Genomic DNA, 26,666 nt, shown 5'->3' on the forward strand with positions numbered 1-26,666 from the left:
CTCCATAATCAGTGAGCCCTTGTAGAAAGGTAAAGAGATAGTGTATCTTGTTAGAAGATACCAACGTTTAGAGAAGTATAAAAATGAAAAGTGCAGGCTTCCTGTGTCTTCCGATCCTTAATCATTGTTAACAGGGCCTTTTATTCCCTTCTAGGAAAAGTGCAGAGGCCTACCAGACCTGCACATCCACAAAAAGGTTCTGCCACATGCAGTGTTTGAGAGGTCCATTGAGTGAGGGCTCAGTCAGCCCAATACTTTGCCTGGCTGCCTGCTGTGACATTTCTGTGAGCACTTGCCAAGGACCCTGGCTTCAAATCCAAGGGTTAGTCAAAGGTGGGGATGCAGTAAAGAGTAAGTAAAGGAGCTGTTGCTGTGTTGGGAAATTTGGAGCACTTTTGCCTGCTTGTCCAGTTGGTTAAGTGACTCATCTGGCAAATGTTTTCAGTCTGAACTAAATGTGCAGTGCTTGTGTGTGTGTGTGTGTGTGTGTGTGTGTTGGGGGTATGTTTCTGTAATGGGTGGTATGTGTGATGGAGCAAAGTTCTCACTTCCTGGTCTCACAGTAGGACAGAATATGCAAAGCCAGACCTTCCAGCTTACTTGCTTTTTGTTGGATAAACTAAGTAGGACTACTTGTCTAAAGCCACATGCCTGTTGGCCAGAGCCAGGACTTCCACTTCAAAAGTAGGTGGTGGTGGTTGTGGTGTGTGTGTGTGTGTGTGTGTGTGTGTGTGTGTGTGTGTGTGCCCTCAAGTCCTGGGTAGCCAGCACTCTTTTCCATCCTGTCTTAAAAATTCCCAGGAGGCAAGACTTCTGAGATGCCTGTACATCCCTGGACCTGGACATTACCTGCACTGTCAGCTGACACCTGCCCTTGCTAATATGAATGGTAAAAAACATTGGTGTGGGAGTTGGGAAGCCTGCTCTGCCACACCCTGCCCTGTTGTGGTTGACCATGAATGTGGGGGTGGGTTTGAGTAAAACATCAGGGTATTCCTTCCAATTATGTTGCTGTCTGTAAGGCTTTAAATGGGGTATCAGAAATTAAATCTTAACATTTTGTGCCGGGAAAATCTTGTTTTACCAAGATTCTGGGAACGCTGCTTGGATTATCTTCCTATGTGTAGAATCCCAGCCTGTGAACCTGGCCCATTGCAGAAGTTCCACATGTTTCCAAATTTAAGATTAAGGTCAGAGACCACTCTCAGTTTAAAAGCCAGGCAAGACCCTCTGGACAGGTCGTTATCATCAGCATACAGTGGGAGGTGTTGATACTATGCAGAGACATTTTGAGGCTTCCCTGGATTCTCAGTAAGCTCTAGAAGGTCAGACCTGAAGGAGCTCTCCATTTTGCAATGGCTTAGAGAGGAGAGCTGAGTTACTGCTTCCAGTCACTATGGAGCCTCATAAGAGCTCTTCTCACACATTGAGCAGAGTTCCTTGAGACCCTGATGCCTGGACGAGGGAAGAGGACAAAGCAAGGATCGGGTACAGGCTACAGGGGAACTTTGAGATCTACTCTCCCCCGATGGGCCCTTTTAGAAAACATCACAAGTCAAATCGTGAGGAAGTGGGCTGAGGCCTGGGTTCGGATCCCAGCTTTCCTTTTGACTGGCCCTGAAATCTGCGACTTCTTCAAGTGAGCCGGTTAGTCTTCAGAAAGAAAACACAGTAACTTGTCAAACACTTTTGCATCTGTTACCTCTTCTTTAGCAGGCACTGCCATTCCCATTTACCAGGGAGAAGCAGGATCCTGCCCGGGAGGGGACGAAGCCGGGTTGTGTCGACTCTGCCTTCGGGCTCTCCTCCTCCAGGCGCCTTAAGGTCCGGCAGAGTTCCGGCAGCCAGCGTGCAGGGCTCTGCCGGCTGCTGTCAAAACCTCAGCCTGGGCGCGCGCCGCCCCGCCCAGGCCCCCAGGCGAGCGGCACGCCCTCGCGCCGCCATTGGCCTGGTCCGGCAGCCCCCGAGAGTCGCGGCCAGAGCGGTTGTGGGCAGCAGCGGGCCGCCCCGCCCCCGGGGTGTCGCCCCGTAGGACGCGGCGGCCGTGGCGGCGGCTGCGGGGGCTGCGGCGCCAGAGGAGGCGCGCCGTGCTGTGCGCCCCGCTTGCCGCTGTGCCCGCGGCGAGGTGAGAAGGGGCGCGGCTCGCGCCGGGGACTCGGCGGTGTCCAAACCCGCGAGTTCTGGGGTGGCGCGGGGCGCGCCGAGGGGCGAGGCGAGTTTGGGGGCCCTGAGGCCTCGCTCTCGCGGGAATGATGCTGGAGATGATGCCGAGGCTCCGGCGTGAGACTCACGGCTGCCGGCTGCGGAGTGTGAGCCGGTGAATGGGAGTGTGTGGCATGGTTGGTCTCGGAGCGCGCATCGACCCTGCGCGAGTGTGCGTGGGAGCCGGCGTGCGTGGGCGACGTTGGTTGTGCGTGCTCCCCCGCGCCGGGGTTCATGGATGCATGTCTCTCGGGTGCGCCTTGTGGGCTCGCTCAGTGGGCGTGCGCGCTCGTCTTCATCCTGGCCTCTGGCGAGTGGCGGGGCTCGCGGGGAGGTCTGCGCCTGTACCCCGCGGCGATGCGTGTGCAGTGTCCCGGCTTTGCTCAGCCTGCCCCGGAGCACCTGGAGGTGCGCAACCAGGGACCCATCTGAACCTACCCTGCCTCTCCCCGAGTCCTGCTCAAGGAGTCCGGGCTGCTGCCCTCTCCCTGTCCCTTCAGGGAACTCCGTACAGGAATCTCCCATCCCACCCCAGGCCTTGCTTTCGCCTTTCGTCCGAAGAGGGCTGACCCTGGGTAGAAGCGAATCAGGGCGCGGGGGGCTTCTTCGGAACGTGGGGGCCAGGGCGACGGCAGTGAGAGGGGGACGACCACAGTGCGCGGGGTCAGGTGGTTCAGGGATGGGGTTGGTGTGGTGACGCTGACAAATTTTTGAGATCAGGATTAAGCAGAATGTGACTGCCCAAACTGTGGTCCTGGGGCAGAAGGCTCAGCTTCCTGCATTCTAAAGTCCGATGATTTCTCCCCTCCGCAGGAGCCTGGCGCGACCCCCAGCCGTGCGCCCCGCCCCGGCGCCATGCATTGCGAGGTGGCCGAGGCACTTTCGGACAAGAGGCCAAAGGAGGCCCCTGGTGCGCCCGGCCCGGGCCGCGCGTCCGCTGGCCTGGGAGCGCACATGGCCTTCAGGATTGCCGTGAGTGGCGGCGGCTGCGGGGACGGGAACCCGCGAGAACTGCTGCCTCGGCTGCCGGTGCCACCAACACGCGCTCACGACCTCCTCCGGCCCCGGAGCCCTCGAGACTATGGCGTGTCCAAGGCCGGCGGTGGCAAGGGTGAGTACGACTGCACCAATGTGCTGACCGCGGGTATGCAGAGATCCATACAGGCTGCGGGCGCCGGCGCAGCTGCCACTGGCTCTTGAGGGATTCTCTGGAGAACTTCGTGGAACTTTTTCTTAAGAGTTCCTCAGTATCTCTGCAGTTGATTGGGACTCGCCTGTCAGTCTAAACCGATGCCTGGAAGCATCCAATTTAAGCAAAATAGGCATGTTTGGGGTGGAAATGTGTATTTAGAAAGCTTACATTACATAATTTTGCTTCTGTATGTTTCTGATAAAAGTCGTGTGAAACGTCAAAATTTTATTATATGTTAGTGTATCAACTTCTGTATCTAGTAACTGTCTCTAAGGAGCTGAAGGCATACTTTGAAATATCCCAATCTCTCTAAAAATAGAAAGAACAGAGGACTTCGGTAGGCTATCTTCCTTAGGAACCTCAGTTTCCCCATCTGTCAAGTTAGGAATTTATTATGCCAGATGATTTCGTGATTCCTGACGGAGGTTTATCTGAGTCTGTTATCTAGTCTGGGCCAAGTGTTGACTCAGAAATGGATTTTCTGTGCTTGGTGAAGCCAAGGCAAGCCCAGAACCCGCTACAGGCAAATTCAGGGACAGGTGCTGGTTATTCTCCGGAACATACTCACCCAATCATAGTTAATTATTACCGGCCTGTCATTTATAGGTTTCATGTTAACAGATAATTAACCAGCCATTAGAGAGATTGGTAAGGGATGTGCTACTCTGCTCTTTTGATTCTGGATTAGCCGAACCAGCAGCTTTGGGGTTTGATCGTGGCAGCCCCAGGACCCCTTGATCCACTTCCCAGGTGGTTTACAAGGAAGTCAAAGCCAGCGATTTATAGTTGTAGACCCTCTTACATCAGCTCTGCACCTTAGTCTGCTTGCTTCCCGTCCCCAGCCTGGTTGGAGGAAATGGGCGAGCAGAGGGTTCTCTTTAACTTTGTGAGGGATAATTTCTTAAAGGAGAATGAAAACGGGGAAAATGCTTATAGAATACTTTTGCTGGGATGCATATTTGAGAGACCTTACCAGAAATAAGTTGGTTAGTAATGCTTGCTACAGGGTCTCCCTCGCTTGCTGGGTTCCATAAATGGTCCTTTCTTACTCTCATGCCCATCATCTGCAGATCGCACAACCCTTGTTTCATCGTTGACTGGAAGCATTGCACTCTGCTTTGCATATTGCTGCCATCCTTACCAACCTCAATTATGTTTTACCCACAATGCATCACCCCATATAAAAGGTCTTAAAGTTAGGGCTACATTTGGAAAGAACAGGGAGGGAAAATAGATGGGAGAAGCAGACCCTTTGTACCTTAAGCTGGTCTTTCTGGTTACAATCTCCCAGTGGCTTCTAAATTGTTTTTCTTCACAGCTGTGGGGCTGGTGGACTGGTGGGCTGGAGTAGATAGCACCCATTTGAAAGGTGAGGACACGGAGTCCCACAGGTGGGGTAGCATCTGTAGCTCTGGGAGCTGGACCTCTGGCATAACTTTGGGTTACGAGAGAGAAAAGTCTGTCCACATGTTTTTTAGAGTCAGGCCAGGTAGTCCTAAGAGCAGCTTCCTCCCAGTCTTCTCAGGATGCTCTCTTAGGAGCATCATTGAGGAAATGACACCTTCTTCCGAGATCTTCCACCTAAACAGTGCCCCACCACCCGCGACTGCACAACCCTTTGAATGTGTGCCGTCCGGCCCCATCCACTCAGGCTTATTAGAAACAGACTACCAGAGATACCAACTAAAGCATATTTATTGACTGTGCTGGAAGTGCTAAGATTACCACTGCCATGGGTGGAAAGACAGGGAAGTTCCATCACTGCTCTGAGCCTCTGGTCTCCTCCTTGAGACTGATTTTTGACAAGAGCATGTTTGCACTCTCAGACTCTGGATTTTTATTTGGGGTGAATGTAATAATGTCCATCACGGGATCAGTAAAGCAGAGTGGTAAGGGTGCTATCAAAACTGAACAGGTAGGTCATTTCTACTAATACTTGCAGAGCACCCGTGATAGGGACAGTGATACTGGAGGTAAAGGCAGCAGATTGAGGAGTGAAAAAACTTTAATCTTTTTTTTTTTTTTTTAAATGTTAAATGTGAAGAGCACTATCTTGTCGCACTGGCCAGGAGAGGCCAAGAGGTGCTATGCCTTAGGTCTCCCATGGCATCTGCTACCCAGTGAATCGAGAGAAGGCTGCAACACTTGGTGTGGGGTCAGGGTTCAAATGACCTGCCTGTTGCCTTAGACAGACCTTAAGCCATGAAGGGATTGAGCTAATGCATATTTCCAGGTCTAGACCGGGAGGGACTAGGCATGGGGTGACATCATGGACTAACGTCATCATTATTTGTGATAAGAATCGCTATCTGTTTATGGCCAAGTCCCATTTATCCAGATTCCAAACAGCTGAGGAGGCCAAATTGCCAAATCCTGCATTTTTAAAATTATTATTAAACACCTGACACTCTTTTGTAAGTCCTGGAAAGAAGGAAAACAGCTGGGTTTTCCCTGGAGGCTAGCTTTGTGGCCATGGCCGATGATGCGTGCTCTGTGTTCAGGTCTTGCCCGTGTCTGGGCACTTTTTGCCTATCTCGTGGACTCTTCTGCAGGAACACATCTTCTGTGTGGTTGTATTGGATGGGTGCATGCACACTGGCTCTTGGGGAACTGACTCCTTTTTTTGTAGATTGATACATGGAGGCTCTGGCATTTACTCAATGCTAAGGACAGTGGATGGCAGTTCCTGAGGCCTCTAGCTCTAGGTCTTTATGGTTCTGAAACTTCTTCCATCTCCATGTGTACCCTTGAGTTTAGAGCTGGCATTCATAAGTAGGGCCTTCCAAACATACCCAGAGGATTTAATTGCATTTGTTTTTGGTATGTCTCCTCTCTTAAAAGTTTGGAAATTGGTAATAGTCTCTATGCCATGTCTAGAAGACTTTGTAGTTTACCAGATGATCCCATCTGCCCAAACCGGATAATGATGGTACTGTTTAATTCACAGCATCTTGGTGGGCCTAGGCTCTTTTTACCATGTACATACAAAAGGAGCAAAAGGGTTGACCGACAGTCAACACAAATGTGAACTCTGCCATTAGTAGAAACAGTCCCCGTATCATGGTTGTAAATTTCCAAAAGCGGTCAGTCCTGTAGCTTAACAGCAATCAAACAAGCAAAAAGAAGGCGGTAAAAAAGCAATTACAGGCTGTGTGCCTGGGTGTCAGGCTGCTGGTGTGGAGCGGGCTATCTGGTGGAGTTTTTTTTTCCAGCCGATCAGGAAGCTACTGCCATGTTCTGAGAAGGTCAGGAAAGGCTAGCACATCTGTAATAGAAAGGTGTAAGTTATTTTTAAAGTATTTTCCCCCTCTGGCTCTGGTGGGCAATTTGCTTTGCATTTCATCCATTTTAAAGTGCTGGTCCCGGGATCCGGAAATAATCAGATCCAAATTTTTTTCAGTACTTGAGGTTTCAAATAGGGGGATGGGGGTGGGGGGGAAACCTGCTGGCCAAATGTCAGGCTCACTGAGACAAAGAGAAACAAGTGTGTATACAAACTAGATAGGAACATGTTGCGGCTACAGTCGCAAGAATTATGTATCCAACAAATCTTTATAGATATGTTGCGGAAATATAATTCCTGAAGATTCCCTTCCAATTTTGTGCAGCTAGAATTTCGCTCCCTTTTCTACCTCCTAACCTTTCTAGAAGCTGTTAAGACTTGGCTGACAAAATGGAAAGGGAACCATCACTTGAGATCACGCCTTAGTTGGGGCCTCATTTCTCCGAAGTTTACCTGCAGAGTGCTTAGCTGGCCCAAGATCTCAGGACCCTCTTGGCTGTGTAATCTGATAGGGTGTGTTGCTCTGTCATTGTGCATTTTTCTATGTGTGTTTTTTCTCCACACTCTGAAAAGAAAACCACTCTGTCTTGGTTACTCGTCTCCCCGCATTTCATTCTCGTGAGAAGCGAAGTGAAGCAACGCACTTATTTTTAAAGTGCATTAAAATCCCATTACAGGCATAAATACATGAATCACTGGAAAGCTATATTCCGCTGTTCTTTGCTCTGAAGGTTGCATAATTATCATTTTCTTCGGTTGTATTTCATGGAGTTTGGCCAGCATCTGAGAGGAGAGGAGAAACTTAAGTTTGGAATAGGGGTTTCAGTCCTTTTTTGGATAGGATTAGAAAGAAAAACCAACAAACAAACAAACTTTATTTAGAAATTGACCATCACTAATTGTATGTGGCTTTTACTTAAAGAGAATTTTCTTGGAAAATTTGAAGCTGATACAGTGATGGGTACACACACACACACACTCACACTTACATACACACACACTCTCACACACTCACATACACATTTTCCACCCCCACACACAAATCAAAGTTAAATGGTCACCCGTGGTTTGCTAATATATTTTCTTCCCCCCCACCCCCAGACTAGATTTTAGTTACAATTAGTTTGGGCCTCAAGAGTCATGCTGTGTCTTTAGGTAGGGGCTAGTTTATTATTGTGTGTAAAAGCACAAAATGTTCAGTTCAAGGGGGAGAAGAAATCAAACGAACTGCAATGGGCTTTGAAAAGTTTGACTGAATAATACAGAAAGCACAAGCTGTAATTCTAGGTCAGGAAGAAAACAAAAACAAAACCTCCAGACTTGTGAAGTATCTGTACTGTCGTCTTCCCGGTTGCTCATGATTCTAGCCGTTGAAAATGGATTGCTTGTTTATCAACCACCGCTGCCCAAATTAATAGTTTACAATGAAAAAAAAAAAAAAAAGTCTTCAGGGTTAGAAGCAAAGTCCAGGCACTGACAGCGAGTTACTGAATAAGGAAGCAGAAGAGGAGGGGGCTGTTTTGTGGCCGATTGGGTCTCCCAAAGCCTTATTTATAAGAAACCGAAAGAAAACAGGCTGCTGGCTGGGGTGGGGGTGGAGAGAAGGCAGCCCTAACCCAGGGGTCTTATAGTTTCCAGTCACTGGATGCATCTGTTTTCTCCTTTCCTGTCTTCCCCCTTAAACTCTAAAGCGTTGTTCCTTCAGAAGGTTCCGGCAGAGCGGGAGGATTGTGTTAGCATTCTGAGCTGTGTTTTTAAAGTCAGTGTTTTGAGTCAGATGCATGGAGAAGGGCCTTCAGCCTGTGAACTGAAGGATGCATTTCCTGTAGGGCCTGAATTTATTTGGCCATTACAGTTGAACTGCCTGGAGCATATACATGAACCATAGTACAACTTTGATGCACATGGACTAGGCCTTTTGCTTTGAGCCTCTGTTTCCACTCTGTAAAATGGGAACAGATAGGATGATCCATATCCCTTTTGTGCCCTGAATCCCCAGGACCCCACATTTACCTAAGCTGGGAGAGTTGGGAGGATCCTGGACATTGAAAGAGTCTATATTCATTTTTAGGCCAGCCTAGGGCTTTTAACTGAGCCTTCTAAGTCCTGACCACTGAAGGTAAATATAGAAGGGAAAGGAAAGGTGAAGCACACTAACCTTTATTGAGCACCTACTGTGTGCCAGGCCAGACATGGTACAGCTGTGAGTACATTTCATCATGATGGGCATCCCTATGTGGAAAGCAAAGAGGCATTCTCCAAATTCTGCCGATGGAGGAACAAGCTGGGAAAGTGCCTTGTCCGTGGTTGGGCAGACAGGAAGTAGCGAGCCTGGCATTTGAACCACATTGTCTGAAAGCAAGGCCGGTATTTCCTCCTAAAGCACATACTCTCTTGGGACAGCTTTTATAGAACTTGTGCCTTATGGTTGGCTGAGACCCCCGGGGGTTCCCCTTACTGAGTTCTCGGCTAGCAGGCCAAAGCGAGGTCTTAGGAAAGACTGCTTGGTTATGCATTGCTCCCTGCCCCCTGCGCCCCCCCCCCCCACCAACTGCAACACCCGGAGGAGATGGGATCCCTATGTGATTTGTGTCCTCAGGAAGCTGGGGTCTTGTGAGGACTCTCAGGCTGGTCATGGAGGCTCCCTTCTCTGAAGCAGGGGCAGGACCCCGCCCTCCCACCCCACCCAGGGTTATTGCAGGTTATAGCCCCTGGCTGAGGCCATGTCATGGAGTGGAAGAATTTTTTTGCAGAGGCCAGTGGCTCAGGGATCCGTGAAGCAGTCATTTTGTTTTTAGCACCTGGTAAGATAAAGGTAGACTTGCCAGTGTGGCACACCAGGGACCTAACTGACCTTAAGAATTTGTTTTAGAAATGAAATAGATCCTTTGTGTCAAGCGATGAGCTGGTCAGATGAAGCCCAGAGGTCTCCTTCCAGGCTGAGTCTGACCTTGTACCATATGTTCTTGAGACGCTTGTACCTCTGGAGGAGTCTTGCGTATTCGGGTACAGAACTGCTGGAGCCTTCCTGGTTCCCGTGTTGACAGTGGTTCTGAAAGGAGCGTGTGGAGTGGCGTCAGGGACATGGCTCCTGCTCTTCCTGCTTGTGTCTTTTTTGCCACCCACCACCTTTAGACGCAGTTGCTTTTGTTTTTAAATTGCTGGAAAATAGAGCTCCAGAAAGAAACCAAGAAGGACCATGAGCCCGACTTGAGTAAGACAGATCCCATTTGCTGTTTTAAGCTCTCGGGAGGGCTGGGGATAGGGTTTACTTTGGAACACTGTTGGGCCGTCTGAATTACTTCTCTGAACGCTGGGTATTTAATACCTAGTAGAAGTTTGTATAAGAGCTGATGATGTATTTTGCCGACTTTCCAACCCTGTAAATAAATTACACGTGCCGGCAGAGGCTGCCAGGATCCACTGTGTCAATTGAAGCTTAATTTTTATCCCAAACCACTTAATAGTTCTGTCCTAGTGAGCACAGTAAACTAGACGAGCGGCAGCTCGTCCCCAGATGAAGACCAGCACTGGGCCAGGCTCGCGTGTACTTGAGATTTTGCTGTAGATTTTGGTGATTGGGTGGTGTTTATGCTCTCCTCAAGGCAGGCAATAATAATAATCCGATTTTAAGTCTATTATTAAATGAAACTGGGTGGCTTCCACTCCTGGAGCCTGGCTTATCTCCCTCCTGTAAAGGAAAAGGTTGAAATTGTGTCTTTTTTTTTTTTTAATCTTAATACTGCTGTGCATCTTACCCCATTTGAGTGCAAAGCCCAGGTAATATCGTTGGCATTTCCAGTGCGAAACAAAATAGGGGTTCTAATTTGGACACACTATTAAATATTTCATGCTTCAACCAAACTCAATTCTTTTTTTCCTATAATAAGTTTAAATATTAATTCTCTGGAATGTCAGATGCCTAAAGCGAGGCATTTAGTGATCCGCAGTTTCAAGTGTCTCGAGGAAGGTTTATGAAACAGGATATTTCACTGGGAGGGATGAGCAGTGTGTTTCAGGGATCTCTGAGTTCAAGGCAGCGTCTTCTGATTTACTTTTTAGAGGGAAAAAGGTCATAAAATCAGTTGCTTTATGTGCTGAAGGATTAAGTGGCTTAGGCTGAAACAACAGCACAGACTTTACTGGTTTCCCCCGTTATATTTTAACAATGCTTTTGGGGGGAGGGGGCGGGTCATTTTCCCGCCTGCTTGTCTCCTTCTTTCTGGCCCCCCCTCAGCCAGATGGCTTTAATTCCGACCAAATCCCACGCTGAGGCCAAATGATTGATCAAACAGTCATTTGTACTTACGTAGTGCTTTGTGAGAATATGTCCGCACTGTAGCTTCTCGTGGGGCCTTCAGAGGGGATGATTTCAGGCAGACTGGGGCACTTGGTGGGGTGGGGGTCCAGGATGGATGGAAAGCCGACATCCTGGACTGTGAATCCTCGGAACTTCTTGTTTAAGACCTTTCTAATATTGCTAGGCCTAGGCAGCAGGGTTCGCAAATTTCCTAGACACAAGAGCATGCTTGCTGTTAGACAGCTCATGCCTGCTGCTGATGGAGCAGCTGCCCAAAGAGATCTAGGTGCATCCTAATCTTTTTTGTTGTTTTTTTTTTTCCCCCCTAAGGCAGGGTTTCTCTGTGGCTTTGGAGGCTGCCCTGGAACTGGCTCTTGTAGACCAGGTTGGTCTCAAACTCAAAGAGATCTGCCTGCCTTTGCCTCCCAAGTGCTGGGATTAAAGGCATATGCCACCAATGCCTGGCATGCATCCTAATCTTAAGCGCTCTTTTAAAGTCAGTGTTTTCCAAGCAGAGCTGTATAGGTGTGTGTCTGGGCAGACATGGATTTGTTCTGCAGACTTTCCTCACATGCCCTTTAGCAGTCTTGACCTGTTAGTCAGTGTGAAAACAGGACCCTGGCTGGCGACACCATCATCTCTTGCTTGTTCCACGGTGGAACAGGCTTTCCTTGTGTGTCCCTAAGTGGAGTCTTTTTTTCCTGCCCTTCTTTCCTTACAAGCCACAACTTCTTTTATCCACCGTTGTACGTCTTCAGATCATCTAGGGGAACAGTGGAGGAAACAGAGATGCTAAGATGCTCACTGTTGTACCCAGAACTGGGTCTGACCTGAAGTGTTGAAGTGTCTGAGGTATTGGTTGAGGATGTGGGTGTGGAGCATGGTGTGGAACAGGCTACCAGGTTCAGATTGTGGCTTGGTGGTCTCAACGTGCTATCCATACACTGGGGAAAATAACAGTTAAAATTTCAGCAGGCTGTGATGAGGGATGCTGGGTTAACACAGGTATAAGTGCATAAAGCAGATAGGCTCCTAACAAATGTTCTTTAATAATTACAGCTGTTGTCACTGTGGCTCCTGCTGTAAATGGCATGGGGACCTCTGGGAATGGCTTTTCTTCCTTTCTTTCTACCATGCTGACCCTGCTTAATCTTTCCGGCCAGCTCAAGAGCCGTGTCATCCTCTAGGAGCCTCTTTATCCCAGTCCTCTTTCCACCTAGACCTATCCACACTATGTGGTAGTTATTACTTAAGTAGATTTGAGGACAGGGATGGAGTCTCATTGTCCCTCTGTCCCAGATGCCAAGCACAGACCTGACTCAGGACAGGTGACCAAGAAATTGGGAAATGGTGATGACTCAGTTGCTGCCTCGGGGAGCCTTGGGCAATGAGGAGGGTGTCTGATGTTCCTGTTTTCTTTCTCTAAGGGTGGACGTACAAAGGCTGCTTGTAAGAAAGATTATTCTGGATTCATGTGTATGTGCATGCGAGTGCAGTGCTTTAAGGCCTAAAGAGGACACCGGATACCCTGGAGTGGAGCTAGAGGAGGCTGTGATCGGGTGCTGGGAATGGAACTTGGGGCCTCTGGAAGAGCAGCCTTTGCTCTTCAGCATGGAGCCATCTCTCCAGCCCCCAGCAAATGCTCTCTGTATGTTGGTGCTCCAGTGAGGTGCTGAGTGACCCTCTGAAGCAGACAATCTTCTTCTCTTTCCAGTGCTATCTTGGGGTCTCACAGTGAGCTTGTTCTGGGTTGCCCTTCCCCTTCCTTGTTGGGAATCACTGACTTCAGGGGCGCCAGGCTTTTATGATTACAAGTCCCTGAAGCAACTAGGCTGCAGGCAGGTAGAGGAAGGACTCCACTCTGTACCAGGAAATCATTGGTCAGCTAGTCTTGCTGAATCAGTGAGAGCCCCTGTCTCAAAAAATAATGTGGAGAACAATAGAGGGAGAAACGTGACATGGATCTCTGGCCTCTACACATGAGCGTATGCACCCCCATCCACGTAATCATGAATATATGCATGCGTGCACACACACATATGTGCACATGAGCAGATAATTGGTGGTTGCTACACACGTGACCCCAATTTCCCCAAGGTGAAGAATTTCAGATTAGGTGTTGGAGCTGAGACCTGTGATAGATGATGGCGGCTCTCAGACACTGCCAGGGTGGATGAAGATTGATGTCCCCATATGAAACTTAGGTCCAGTGCAGGCAAGATTAGGTAGAGCTCCTGTATGGTGTTGGCTTTCTGACCCCTTTCTGTGTACCAGTGTGACATTATGGTCACATAAGTTTGAGAGGGGTCATGTTACTTGGAGAAAGGTGGCCATGGGGATTTGGAGTCAGAACTACACATCATGCCTCCGTCTTCCTCCTCTGTTAAGTGGAGGCCATTTCTGTTTAGAGGGCTGACTTGGAGCGAGATAAGGCGTTTGTAGAACCTATGGAGAAGGGACCAGCACACGGCAGGTGCATCTGTTGCTCAGGTGTGGGTCTGGGTCCTTCCGAGGGGCAGATCTGGGCCTGGTTCCCAGGCTGACCGATTGCTACTGTCTCCTCTACACTGCAGTGGTCCACCTTTTGTCTTTTTTTGGGTGTCTTATTAGGGTTTGATTTACACCTGTGGAGGACACAGGTCTGGTTGGCTGGTATCTTGGTTTTATGTTGGGGTGGAGAATGGTCAGGGACAGATAACAGGTGCTGGCCTTATGTCAGCCCAAGATAGATGCACATGCACCTGGTAGTGACTGGTGTCTCATAGGAGGGGAGGGGGCTTGATTGTGGGGCGGGTTCCAGAGGTGCAGACACCCCACCCCCAGTTTATTGGGCTGGCAATTGCTGTGTGGCTCCAGCATCCTGCTGAACTTTCTTGGTTCTTCCTTTCAAGTTGAAGGTACTCCCATGTTCTGCTCATCACAGCCCTGTGCCTCCTGCCTCTGTGGTACTGACAGGCAGGCATTTGTTGATCCCTGCTGGGAGTAAGTCTCTCTGAAGCTATTCAGTTTTTTTTTCCATTTGCTTCTTGAAAGGTGGGTATCATCCTCCTCATTTTACAGAGAGGAAAATGGGCTAGTGGGGACAAGAGACAGAAAGCCGTGGAGTGATGGCTGCAGGCTGACCTGCCTTTCTCCCCCCTTTACTGCCTCCTGAGGCTTCACTCCTTCAGTTTCATTCTGAATCTTCAAGAGACTTCCCCCTTTTGGCCAGCATTAATGTTGACCTCCTTCATCTCCTGACCACTCTTTGAGTTTCTCCCAGGAAGAGACAGTCTTGCTGAGCTCCAGGTTTTCTTTCCCAGGGTGCTCCTGAGGGGTGGGGTCTGGGATGAGCACATCTCTGGCTCCCTGGTGGAGTTGGTTCAGAGGATGGAATCCTACAGAACTCTGGCAGGGTGATCTTTTCCTCTCCACTGCTGTCTAGCTCTGGACACTGGTGGACTCACAGAGCTCATGCCATGGCAGGCAGGTGGATGGTGAGTGAGTATTGCGGATTCAGCACCGGGGTGCCAGCCCTCCTGTGCACACTGATGACCTCAACCTTGACTTACTCAGAATGAGATGGACATATTTGCCTGCTCCCCTGACAGGGCTTGTGAGAAGAAGGTCGATGGGGGCCAGGGTGGGAGAGATCAGCAGGCAAGGGAGGCTTGACCTCAGAGGGAACCTGTGAAGACAAGTGAGAACCTGGATCTGAAGAATAGTCCTTTTCATGATGCGGGAGGTGGAGCCCACCTCTGACCGTCTGTTCTGGATGGGGGCTGCCTTGTCCAGTCCTGGCTATCTTGCTTTCCTATTGGCCAACAGTGCTTTATTCATTAACCAATAAGAGAAACATATTTACAGAATGACATCTCTCAATACTCCTTTCATCCAGCACTCGGGAGGCAGAGGCAGATGGATCTCTGTGAGTTTGAAGCTAGCCTGGTCTACAAAGTGAGTTCCAGGACAGCCTGCCTCATAAAAACCAAAAAGAAAAGAAAAAAAAATTAGTTACCAGCCATTTGGATTAATTACATAGACTTAATAATTCAGTTTTTAAATTGTTCTAACTACATTCCAAGTGTACAGTAGACATCAGGCTGATGGCTGCATGATGGACAGTGAGACTTGTTTTTGTGTTTGCAGACAGTTCTGCTGGACAGCACTAGGCTTTTTGTTCTGGAACTTTCTTTATTGTCTTATTTCCTGATGCCTTCTCATAGTTGAGCTCTATGTCCTTGGCCTCTGCTTTGGGAATCATCTAGCCATATGGTGGGCAGAGGGACATACCAGCCTTGCTCCTGTTGGGGACACAGCTGTGAGCCCTAGATTCTGTCTGCTTTGCTCCCAGAGTCCATGGAACTGTAGTGATGGAGATCTGACCAGGTTTCCTAGAGAGGTGACACTGAGTGGGCAGGCCCTGGTGGGAGGGAAGCAGCCCAGAGGGTGTGGTGGGCTCTGTAAGCTTGTCCTCAGGCTGTGAGCATGCAGACAATGACCTGGGCAGCACTTAACAATGGTGGGATCTAGTTTTATCCTTGTTGTTTCCTGGCTTCTAGCAAATTGTTTGGCCTTCCTCCTAATCCTTATTTCGAGGTGACTGGCCCTTTGAAGATAATTTAACTTATTAATCCTTTTTCTCCCACCCATTTAAGTAAACAGAAAGTTTGGAAACTGTAGAAAGATGTCAAATAATTCTTAGCTTATAATCACACTCGTTGCTGTGACTATTGCTTACAGTTTGATGTATTTCTTTTTAGTTTTGTTCATATCCAATATGTTAATATATTTTTATATTACTGAGATATTATATATCCTGAATATAGTCTTAAACACTTATTTGTAAAGTTAGCATTTTTAACATAGTCATTTCCGTGTTATTAAAACTCTTGGTAAACATCCAAAAATGTATTAAATTTCATCGGTTAGCTTATTTTGAATAGGTGACACATTAAAATGGTTTCAAATTCAGAGGCTCCAAAAGAGTCCTTGGGGAGCCCCTGTCTCGTTGCTTTATTCCCTGCGCCTGACACCCCATCCCCAAGCTAGTGACGCCTAAGTTTGCCTGGCCCCTCAGAGCTGCCTTCTGTTCATGAAAACAAACAGGTAATGTCAGTTCCGTGTGCAGAGTTGTTAAGATTGCCCGCTAGTATGGAGAGACAAAGCCAGAGTGTACATCTTCCTGCAGGTCTTCCCCTGAATTTCTGGTGTCTTCTCTGGGTAGGGTTCTGTGTGGAAGCCATGAGGGCTGCTGGGTAGTGACACCTAGTAGATGGGACCCTTTAAAATTGATTCAGTTTTCACAGCTGTAGACAATGCCTTCTCAGAGAACATAACACCTGCATCCTCACCTGGGCTTCAAAATTCCTTTTCTCATTTGAAGGTGGAAATGACATCTGGTTGTCCTTTCATTTGACTCTGAGTTCTAGTAAGGTGGAGCCTATGTTGAGGATGTTTTCACAGTTCCTATCTCTCTTGCTGAATAATTTGCTTTCTAGAAGCTCAGTGACAGAGTGCTTGCTTTCCTAACACATGTGGGGCTCCAGGTTCGAGCCCTAGCACCACCAAAATAAATAAATAAATAAATAAATAAATAAATAAATAAATAAATAAGCCAGCCGTCTTCTGTCATTAAGAGCAAGCCTGTTCTTGATGTTTGCTCACATTTTTATGACTCTACTGCTTAAACGAGTTCTTTGTGATGTTTTGAAACACATTAACAATTCTTTTTATAGTTAAATTGCCCAGATTTTCCTTTTCCATTATCGTCATTGCTTTCTTTTTTTGTCACTCGCCAGGTCCCATTGTTTGTTGTTACTGCTATTTGCAGTAACTTGTTTTATTAATGTTTTAAAATAAAAAAAATTATTTTTAGCAAAGTCATGCCAAACATAGCTTTTAAAATAAGCCAGTGTGATATGATAAAGCTTTGCAGAGAAGCTGGTTCTGCAGCACAGCCACCCCAGAGAGACAGCTTTCAGCCAGGATGACAGTGAGGTCTACCTCCAGGGGGCACCAGTTATGTGAGCTTGTGTGGCATGGTGGCTCTGCCTTGGATTTGCTTACTTATTTTCTAGCATTTTCTTCCATACATATCAGCTAGAATCACAAAACTAACAGTGAGCCTTCCTGTAGTGACTCAGCACATCCCACACACCCTGCCTTTGATTCCCCCAGCAGTCCTGTGGAGGTGTACCTGTCATTATCCCTAATCTTCAGGGATAGACCAGAGAGGGAAAGCAGCATGTCCAAGGTTACAGGGCTGGCGAGAGGGTGAGGACTAGGTCTTCTTAAAACAGACTTGGCCACGGTGTTGTCCTCACTGCCCACGTCCAGCTACAGCCAATGAAGGTTTAGTTCTCTCCAGCCCGCCCCCCCCCCCAACATTGCTTTGCCTCTTCCTTGGCTTTAGAGTCTTGAGTTTATTTGGTTGAACCAGTGTGGAGTTGGGGCTGTGTGTGATGAGAGGTTGTCTCTTTGGGTCTGGTAGAAGCCTGAGACAGTAGGCATGATGGTGGTGCTGGCTGCATTATTCTGAAGTGGGATTCCACTCTGGTTTGAGAGAGTTGCCTAGTATGCACCCAGAGAGGAGGAAGAGGAAAGACGGAAGAGCCCAAAGAGAGGGTTTTCTATGAATGGTTGCAAGTGGCAAGGATTTGTCTTGCTACTCATGCCAAGCGGCAGAAGGGATACCTCCTCATGGAGCTTAAGGGACTGGCCGTAAGAGGACCACACAGGGAACATGGCCATGGCATGACCAGCATGCCAGAGGGACAGAGTGACAGGTGATGGATCCGTGTGTGACAGCAGAGAGAGGGAGGCTGTGGTTGGGGCTACTGCTAGCAGTGAGCAGAGGATCTTCTCTAGAGGTTGTTGTCAAGCCCGCCTTGCTCTAGAGTGCTTGCCAGGCAGAAGAGGCTGGGAAGTGTTTCATGGGGTGCAGAGGGGTTGCACTGTCTGCTGACGCAGGAGCCCGTGGAAGTGCCCTGGTGGCACCGTGGGTGCCCAGCCTGCAGTCTAGAGGATGACTCTGCCTGCTGCTCAGTGGACAGCCAGGGACCTGAAACAGCCCGTTCTCTTCCTGGCTTCAAGGGGAGGAGTTTAGCTGAAAGTAGAGTTTGGAGTTGAGATTATTAATCTGTGCAGGACATAACTACTAAAGCCAGGCCATTCTTAGGATGGAGAGTCCTTGGGACTGAAAGATGTTCTGAGATCTGAGAGTGACCTGGAGTGTCTAGGGAACTCTCAAACCCTCGTAGCCGCAGGGGTGGGGAAGAGGGTGAGTCTGCAGATGGAATTTTGAAAAGGGGGGTCTGGAAGAGGTGGGCAGGGCAGTGACAGTCCATCTGGGGCCTGTTCTCATTGGAGCCTGTTTTCATTTTCATTTGCTTGGTCTTGTATTTTCCCCCAATCGTCGCATCACCCTGATAGATGTCTGTCCTCTCTCTCCCGTGTCCCAATCTAGTCTGGAGTTTTTTCTCAGTCTGCGCTGAGCATCTTGGCTCTGTCATGTCTGTCATGTCTGTCATCTTGTCTGTCATGTAGCCTGGGTGATGGAAGCAGCAAGGAGCTTTAGTATAAGGATTCAGAGTGGGTCTCAGAACTTCCTGCCAGGGTTGAAGAAGCAGGTGTGGTGTATCCAGCCCACTGCAGGCTGTCCAGTGGTGCATACTGCTGTGGGGCGGGGCAGCAGCTGATGTTCCTGTCTTGACTTGGGATGCAAGTGTGGTTTGAAGTTGTCCTCCTAGGGTCAAGTTCTAATCAGAGTGTGAGTGTGAGTGTAAGGAGTAAGGTTTTTCCGCCCGCTGCTGGTCTTGTCCCGCCGCCACGCCAGCCCCAAATAACACACCGAGAGTGTGTATTTGATATAAAGCTGTTGGCCAGGTACTAGTTTCTTATAGGCTAGTTCTGTCTTAATTATTAACCCTTTTCTGTTAATATATTCCCATGTGGTCTCATCTTACCGGGGAGTGGACCCAGACCTCTGCTCTCTCCAGACTCTCCATCTTGGCTCTCCTTCCTACTTCCTCTTTCCTCCTTGTCTCCTAGTCCCTCCTATCTTCCTTTCCTATTGGCCAACAGTGCTTTATTCATTAACCAGTATGAGAAACATATATACAGAATGACATCTCCCATCGTGTGTGTGTGTGTGTGTGTGTGTGTGTGTGTGTGTGTGTGTGTATTTGTGTGAAGATGAGAGAAACTTTTGGGGAGCCAGTTCTCTTCTTCCATCATGTCTCGGGGCATCAGGCTTGGTGGGAAGCACCTTTACCCACTGAATCATCTCACTGGTTCCTAATCAGCATGTTCTGATCAGCATTATGTCCCGTGCTGTGGAAGGTGGGAAAGCAAGGGTTGTTGTTTGCTTTGCCTTTTTTTAGTTTAGTTTAGTTTAGTTTAGTTTTTCGAGACAGGGTTTCTCTGTATTGTTTTAGAGCCTGTCCTGGAACTAGCTCTGTAGATCATGCTGGCCTCAAACTCAAAGAGATTGAGATCCATCTGCCTCTGCCTCCCGAGTGCTGGGATTAAAGGCGTGCTCCACCAATGCCCAGCTAGCTTGTGTCTTTTTATAGGCGAGATAAGACCATTAATATTGAGGGATATTAATGACCATTGATTGTTTATTCTTGTTTGTTTTGGATTTGTTGTTGTTGTTGGTATTGTGTATGGATTTACCTCCTTTTTTCCTTTGGCTGTTGGTAAAGTGGGATTATCTATTGTCTGTTTTTGTGGCTAATAGTTAACTTCCTTGGGTTGGAGTTTTTCTTCCAGAACTTTTGTAGGGCTGGATTAGTTGATACGTATTATTTAAATCTGGTTTTGTCATGGAATATCTTGTTTTCTCCATCTATAGTGATTGAAGATTTTGTAGTAGATTGGGCTGGCATCCATGGTCTCTTAGTGTTGGTAGAATATCTATCTAGGACCTTCTGGGCTTCAGAGTTTCCATGGAGAAGTCAGGTGTAATTCTGATAGGTTTGCCTTTATATGTTACTTGGCCTTTTTCCTTTGCTGCTCTTATTATTCTGTATGTTTGATGTTTTATTATATGTTGAGGGGATTTTTTTTTTAATGGTCCACTCTATTTGGTGTTCTGTAAGCTTCTTGTACTTTCATCGGCTTGTCATTCTTTAGGTTGGGAAAGTTTTCTTCGATGATTTTGTTGAATATGTTTCCTGCACCATTGAGATGGGTTTCTTCACCTTCTTCTATACCTTTTTCTTAGGTTTGGTCTTTTCATGGTGTCCCATATTTCCTGGATATTTTGTGTTAGGGATTTGTTGGAATTAAGATTTTCTTTGGTTGATGAATTTATTTCTCCTAGTTTATCTTCAACACCTGATATTTTCTCTTCCATCTTTTGTATTCTGTTGGTTATGCTTACATCTGTAGTTCCTGATAGTTTACCTAGCTTTTCTATTTCTAGCATTCCCTCAGACTGTGTTTTTCTAATTGTCTCTATATCAGCGTTCAAGCCTTGCACTGTTTGAATTGTTTCTTGCAAATTTTGGTTTGTCTTTTCCTCCATTTCTTGATTTTTTTTTTTTTTTTCTTCCCTAGACTCTGGTGGTGCCGTGTTGATCTTTCTGTTGTTAATTGTGTTCTTATACTTTTCTCTACCCAACCCTTCTTCCAGGGTCTCCCTCTTCTGGTGGGTATGGCACCAAGGTTCTCTTCTGGTGGGTGCAAGCAGGTCCAGTACTCTGATGGCTCTCCTCTTCCAGTGGGTGGAGGCGGGTCTAGGACACTGGCAGATTCTGGATGGGCTGTTCCGCTGGGATAGGTTCCTCTGTGTGTGTGTGTGTGTGTGTGTGTGTGTGTGTGTGTGTGTGTGTGTGTGTGCGCGCGCGCGCAATCCCCAGGTCTCAGGAGACCCCGAGCAGGACCCTGGAAGGTGGGCTGCAAACAGGCCCAAGCTTACCTCCTCCCATGGTTGGAAGTGGGACTAGAACAATGGCAGACTCTGGATGGGCTGGTCCAAGGAGACAGGTTCCTCCCATGGATGGAGCTTTAAGTTTTTTTTTTTTTTTTTTTTTTGTAATGTAACAGATTTTCATTGAGTATCTGTTGTGAGGTACACATGCTCCTAGTTGCCAGGATGTTAAGGAACAGGCGGTGGCCATGGGTGTGGCTACAGGGCTCATGTTCTGCAGGGGAGAATGCAGTCATCAAATGATCAGATTAAATAGAAAGCTTCCCAAATGGTGGTCCATAGGAAAGGAAAAGCAGGGAAAGGGGCTCATGGTCTGTTCTGCGGTGTGGTTAGTATAGGGAAGCTGACATTGTTAGCATCTCTGTGTTTTCTGCTTGCAGAAGTGTGCATGTGTGTGCGTGTGCATGTGTGTGTGTGTGCGTGTATGTGTGCATGTGTGTGCATGCGTGTGTGTGCGTGTGCGTGCATGTGCATGTGTGCATCACATGCTCCTTGGTGTGAACTGGGTGTGTGTGGGTTCACCATATAAGGTGATTTTTCCAGTGGAAGGAAGGAAGGTGTTCAGGTGCAGGACACCAAAATATTCATTTCCATTGTATTGTGTTTTCCTTTCTCTTGGTTTAATCCCAGTTTGCTATGGCTTGTTTTCCCGATTTTTCTCTGTAAAGGCCTCAGTTTTAATAGTGTTAGTAAGAACAAACACACTGCTTTGATGACTTTGCCTGAATTAATTTATTCTCACAACTTGCAGAAGGAGGTCAGTATAGGCAGTAATGATGCCCATTTGACAGATGAAAAAACTGAGACCCAGTGATGTTAAGCAACGTGGCTGTGAAACCACAGTGGTTTGGCTGAGGGGCTGATCCTGTGACTTTCCAAGATGGTGTCCATATCTTCAGTGCCCTGTGCTGCTGTGACATCCAGCTCTGTGCTAATCCTTGACTCTCTACAGATTCTCGATGTCCCTCCCCCACCCCTCCAGTCTACCTCGTCTGTTTTTTAGGTTTCTAAGCACGCTGTGTATCTTTAGTGTTTTGGAATGTCTCAGTGATGTGCTTTGGTGTGGGCTTTTCTTTAACTGGGCTGGGTGCGTAGTGGGCCCTTTATTTCTGGATAGTCATGCCATTTTTGTTTGTTTGTGTTAATCTTCCCAATTCTGTTACTCTTTTGACATATTCTGGAATTCTCACTAATTTTACATTTTGCTGCTTCTATTATTCTTTTAATTCTCCTATCTTTCTCCTAGTACCCCGTTGTCTTTTTAATCTGCTTTCTGAGAATTTTCTTGAACCTCTTCTCTCGTTTTAATTTTTCACTTGAGTTATTTTAAGTGGCAAAATCGCCCTGTTGGTCTCATGTGGCTGGTTTTTACATTCCATCTGTTGATGTGTATAATATATTGGGGTTTTATTAAACCACATTTCCCCCTATTCTCTGCCTTCCTGTTTCCATTTATACAATTCTTTTATTTATTTAGAGGCAGGTTTCTCTGTGTAGCCCTGGCTGTCCTGGAACTCACTCTGTAGACCAGGCTGTCCTGGAACTCAGAGGTCTGCCTGCCTTTGCCTCTGTCTCTGCTTCCCAAGCGCTGGGATTGAAGGCATGTGCCATTATGCCCAGCTAGCCATTTGTATAATTCTCATTTGTTGATTGGCCGAGGGCTTTCCTCACCTGCTCATGCCATCTTCTGCCCATATGAAGATGTTGGCTGTCCTGACTCATCACTTTGCACTGTGCATCACTCTTGAGTCCCTGCTTTCTCCTTTCACAGCCTGGTCCCCCCATCATTGCAACCCTGTTTCCCAGACACCGTCAGCCCCAGTCCTCAGTCATATTCATAGTCAGGCTTCTGCCCTACCCTTGTTAGAATGAATGGGATCTGTCACACACTGACCCAGTCTGAATGTGTGAGCCCAGGGCTGCAGATACTGTCCAGGCCTAGCCTCCGTCTTTTGTGCAGCCACTCCTTTATCCGCGGCCCAGCACCCTGCCTTCACAGCCACCCCTCCGCCCTCACAGGCCTTGTACCTCCCATGGAGTCAGGAACAGCCGTTCCCTGTTGTTTCTCTGCTTGCTGCCTTTTCCCCATTTCCTTCCCTGCCCTGGCCTGTCCCTGCTGCTGCTGCATTGGTCTCATGTGACCTCACATTGAGAGATGCCCACTCGGGTCAGCTGGCCGCCTCCTTGCATCAGCAGCCCATTCTCGCTGCTCCACTCCAGCAGCTCTGCCTTCTGAGTTCAGTACTGACCCTGCACAGCTCTGTGTCTCTACCACCACCTACTGGCTGTGCAGCTCCCACACCTCTGTTCCCGTCCTCGCAGGGTCTCTCTGCTGTTGTCTGGATTGTGTACTCTGTTCTATTTCTAGCTGCCGGGGCAAGTTCTTACACGGTGACACCACAGCATCTCCCCGTCTAGATCCCTGTGGATGTTTTCTCTTCTGCGCTGGCCTACAAGGCAGACCTGAAGCCCATCTCTGTCCTCTGTTACTCTGCCTCTCTCACTGTCCCTGTGCTGAGATGGCCCCATAGTTCTGAGTCAGTGAGTGAGTGTGTCCTCTGGGCTGGGCCTTTACACAGCCTCCTCTCTGCTGAGTGAGCTTCCCTTGCCATAGCTGACTCAGGTTTGCTCGCGTGTTCCTTACTGGTGAGCCCCCCCACCCCCCACTACCCGGTCCTTTCCTATGTGCTCCATTCATTGGGTTTCCACGGCAGCCCTTGTCATTACTCAACACTGGTCATCCTTCACTCTCAACCATGAGAACCTCACAAGCAGCTAGTATTAGCAGGGCGGCCTAGGATAGTGTCTGCTGCAGTTGGCCTTGATTACTGGGGGTGGGGAAGGTGGAGGGGTAGGGGGTGAGGGTGGGGGTGTGGGCTGCAGACCTCTGGCAGCGACCCCCCCCCCCCGTGGTGGTGCTGTATGTTTACCTCTCTAGGGACCCAGGACCACTCCTCCTCTCAGGCCAAGGACCTAGCACAGCATTAGGCTTGACCACTGTTGTTAGGAATAGACGCATAGTCTTTTTGTGGTTAATCTTGTGCGGGCTTTAGTGAGCATGGTGTAGGAGAAGATTTGGGGGAGGTGGTGGAGGGGACAGAACCAGACCTTCGTGGACCTGAATTTTCACTGTTTTGAGGACTGGGGTGCTATGTAAGCATTCTTGATATTTTTCTTCTGTAAACTGGAGTGCTAATCTGTGTCTAGGCTCCTATGGTGTCAGGTACTGGATAGGGAAGGCCTTTTAAAAACACAGTTGTGCATGAGTATTAGCGTAACCCATGCTGCCTTTTGTGTACAGTGCCCCTGGTGGAGATCGTGGGTGCCACGCTCAGCTGTGTTGGTAGAACTCACCGATCCTGCCTCCAATCTTGCTGCTGAAGATGAATGCTTGGGCCTGCGCTGTCTCTTAGGCTCAGCTCTGACTCCTGCCTGCTTTGGACCTTCTTTGTCTTCAGAGTGACAGCAATAAAAATTTCCAAATTGCTGTTTCCAGTGTTCTCACTTAGTAATATTTTTGGTGTTTTTTCCTATGAGAATGTCAGGCAATGTATTTTGGTCCTATTCATCCCCTTCTCCCAACTTCTGCACATCCAACTTTGTGTCCTTTGGAAAAACATCAAGTCCAGTATACTCTTGGGTGTCTGGACATCCACTAGTGGGAGGTTGATCTACCAGGAGGCACCTTAAAGAAAACTGTCTCCCCCTCCCAGAACCTGTCAGTTGTCAATAGCTGTTTGGCCAGCTCCCTTCATCAGGCCAGGATTTTGTCTGGCTTGCGATTGTACGAGTCTTGTGAATGCTGTCACAGCTGCTCGTGAGTTCATATGTACAACTGTCCTGCTGTGCCTGGAGAACATAGCAGTTATTCACCAACTTTGGCGTTTCCAGTTTTCCTACCTCCTCGCCTGCAGTGATCTCTGAGCCTCTAAGGAGGGTGTGATATAGACGTCCTGTTAAAGTCCATAGTCTCATGTCTTCTGAACCTTAGTCAGCTCTGGGTCTCTTGCTAACCATCATCTACAGGAGAAAGACACTTTCTCTGATGACAACTGAAGGGTGTGCTAAGCTATGGGTATAATGATAAGTCATGGGGTGCACGTTGATATTCTGGCCATTTAGCAGAATAGTAGTGGGTTCTGGGACCTAGGACCTGTCTAGCTGCAGGTTTTTGGTCCCAATAATGTTGCTGGATATGGCTTTCTTTTTGTGGAGGGAACCTTTAAGTTTGTTCAGAAAGTAGTTAGTTACGCCCACCGTGCCCATGCCACTTTTGGACCAGTGGATATGTTTTGCTAGGCTGGTCATTGTTGTGACTTTTAGATTTCACCGTTGGGTAAGATCGATGATGACTTTTCTTCTCAGGTTGCATGAATAGTATCTTCCAGCAATTGTGGAAGCTAAGCAACAGGGAAGACGTTTCCAGGTGATTATCCGCTTGATCCCTCCACGTTCTGTGACTCAGTGTGTAGGTAGCATCTTCAGCAATGGCGTTTACCACTCAGCATTTTTACCTTGACTAGATCTTCTTAAACTGGGGGTCACATAGCTGAATGTGGGGTTTTTGGAAAACAGCAGTAATTAGAGTTTTCTGAATATACAATAATCAAAAATTAATTCAGAATCCAACATATAAGCATCTGAGGTGTTTTGGGCAGTGCATACCTGTGTTGCTGCTTTGGTTCTAAACACCACACATGTGTTTGTACTGCCATGCGGTCACACCATGCAACACCAGCAAATGCCGCCGAGACATCTCGGTTCAGATTCAAGACAGTTGTGTTATAAAAATGCAGAGTTTTACTGTGTATACAGTTGGTTTTTGCTTTTATAGGAGCACAATGGTTTAATTATAAAAAACAAATACTTTTAATATTTTCCTACTGTCATTCCTTAGCACATACTAAATTATGTATCTTTGGAGTACACTGTGTTAGGATGATTTTAAAAATTGCTCTATAACATTGCCTGAAAATATGGATAATTTGTTCTCTTCTTTTCATATGAATATCCCTTTTACTTTTGTTTCCAGTCCTAACGTTAATCCCTTAGCTACGACTTTGGGTGGTATAAGAGAGTGGAAACCCTTGTTTTAGTTCTTAGTTTAAGAGAAAACCCTTATATATTTCCCAACTTATGAATTCCATAAAGTTATTCTCTTGAAAAAAAATTGCCATGTAAGTTGCTGGCTTGAGTTCCATTAAAAAAAAAAAAAAAAAAGAAAGAAAAAGAAAAATCGTTAGATGAGTTTTGGTTTGGGATTAGGGCAAGATTTCCAGCCATTTCTGAAATGGCCCTACACATATTTCTGCCATTTTGTACTATGTATTTATGCAAAGTGACGTTTTCGGCATGGCATGTTATAAAGTCAAAGTACACATCAATTCTGAAGCCTGTTGAAGATGTTTGCGTAGAAACTCCTTATATAAAGAGAAGTGCCTATGGAGACTCCAGGGGACATGGGAGACACTTGTGAAGCTTGGACTAGCTGAGGGCCCCTGGCAGCAGGACCATGATACAAACCTGGTACATGAGCTAGCTTGTTGGAGCCCATTCCCTGTGGTGTGATGCCACGCTCAGTCTTAAAGCATGAGAGAGGGACCTGGCCCTGTCTCAATCTCTTGTGCCAGACTGTGTTGACTCCTCATGGGAGCCCTTACTCACGAGGTGGAGTGGACTGGGGGGAGGGCTGGGGGAGGTGAGCGGAGGTGGAAGGAGGTGACGAGGGGATGGGAGGTGGGGGTGGGAGGGAGAATTGTGGTTGGAATGTAAA

At 47.7% G+C, this 26,666-nt stretch overlaps 1 protein-coding gene across 4 annotated transcripts in view; it reads left to right on the top strand.

The window, feature by feature from the left end:
• Positions 1–1,994: 1,994 nt before the first annotated feature.
• Glis1 (GLIS family zinc finger 1) overlaps positions 1,995–26,666 on the top strand; it is a 181,016-nt gene continuing 156,344 nt past the window's right edge. The window contains exons 1-2 of one of the 4 annotated variants that reach the window (XM_051188384.1): positions 1,995–2,125; positions 3,016–3,313. In XM_051188384.1, the coding sequence (XP_051044341.1) occupies positions 3,058–3,313 (256 nt within the window). In that variant the 5' untranslated portion in view covers positions 1,995–2,125; positions 3,016–3,057. Of the gene's footprint in view, positions 2,126–2,470; positions 2,611–3,015; positions 3,314–26,666 lie in introns of those variants that run through there. The other 3 variants (XM_051188383.1, XM_051188382.1, XM_051188381.1) reach the window with 3 other exon arrangements.

Source organism: Phodopus roborovskii, unplaced genomic scaffold (assembly GCF_943737965.1).
Source record: "Phodopus roborovskii unplaced genomic scaffold, PHOROB, whole genome shotgun sequence".
Taxonomy (NCBI): Eukaryota; Metazoa; Chordata; class Mammalia; order Rodentia; family Cricetidae; genus Phodopus; species Phodopus roborovskii.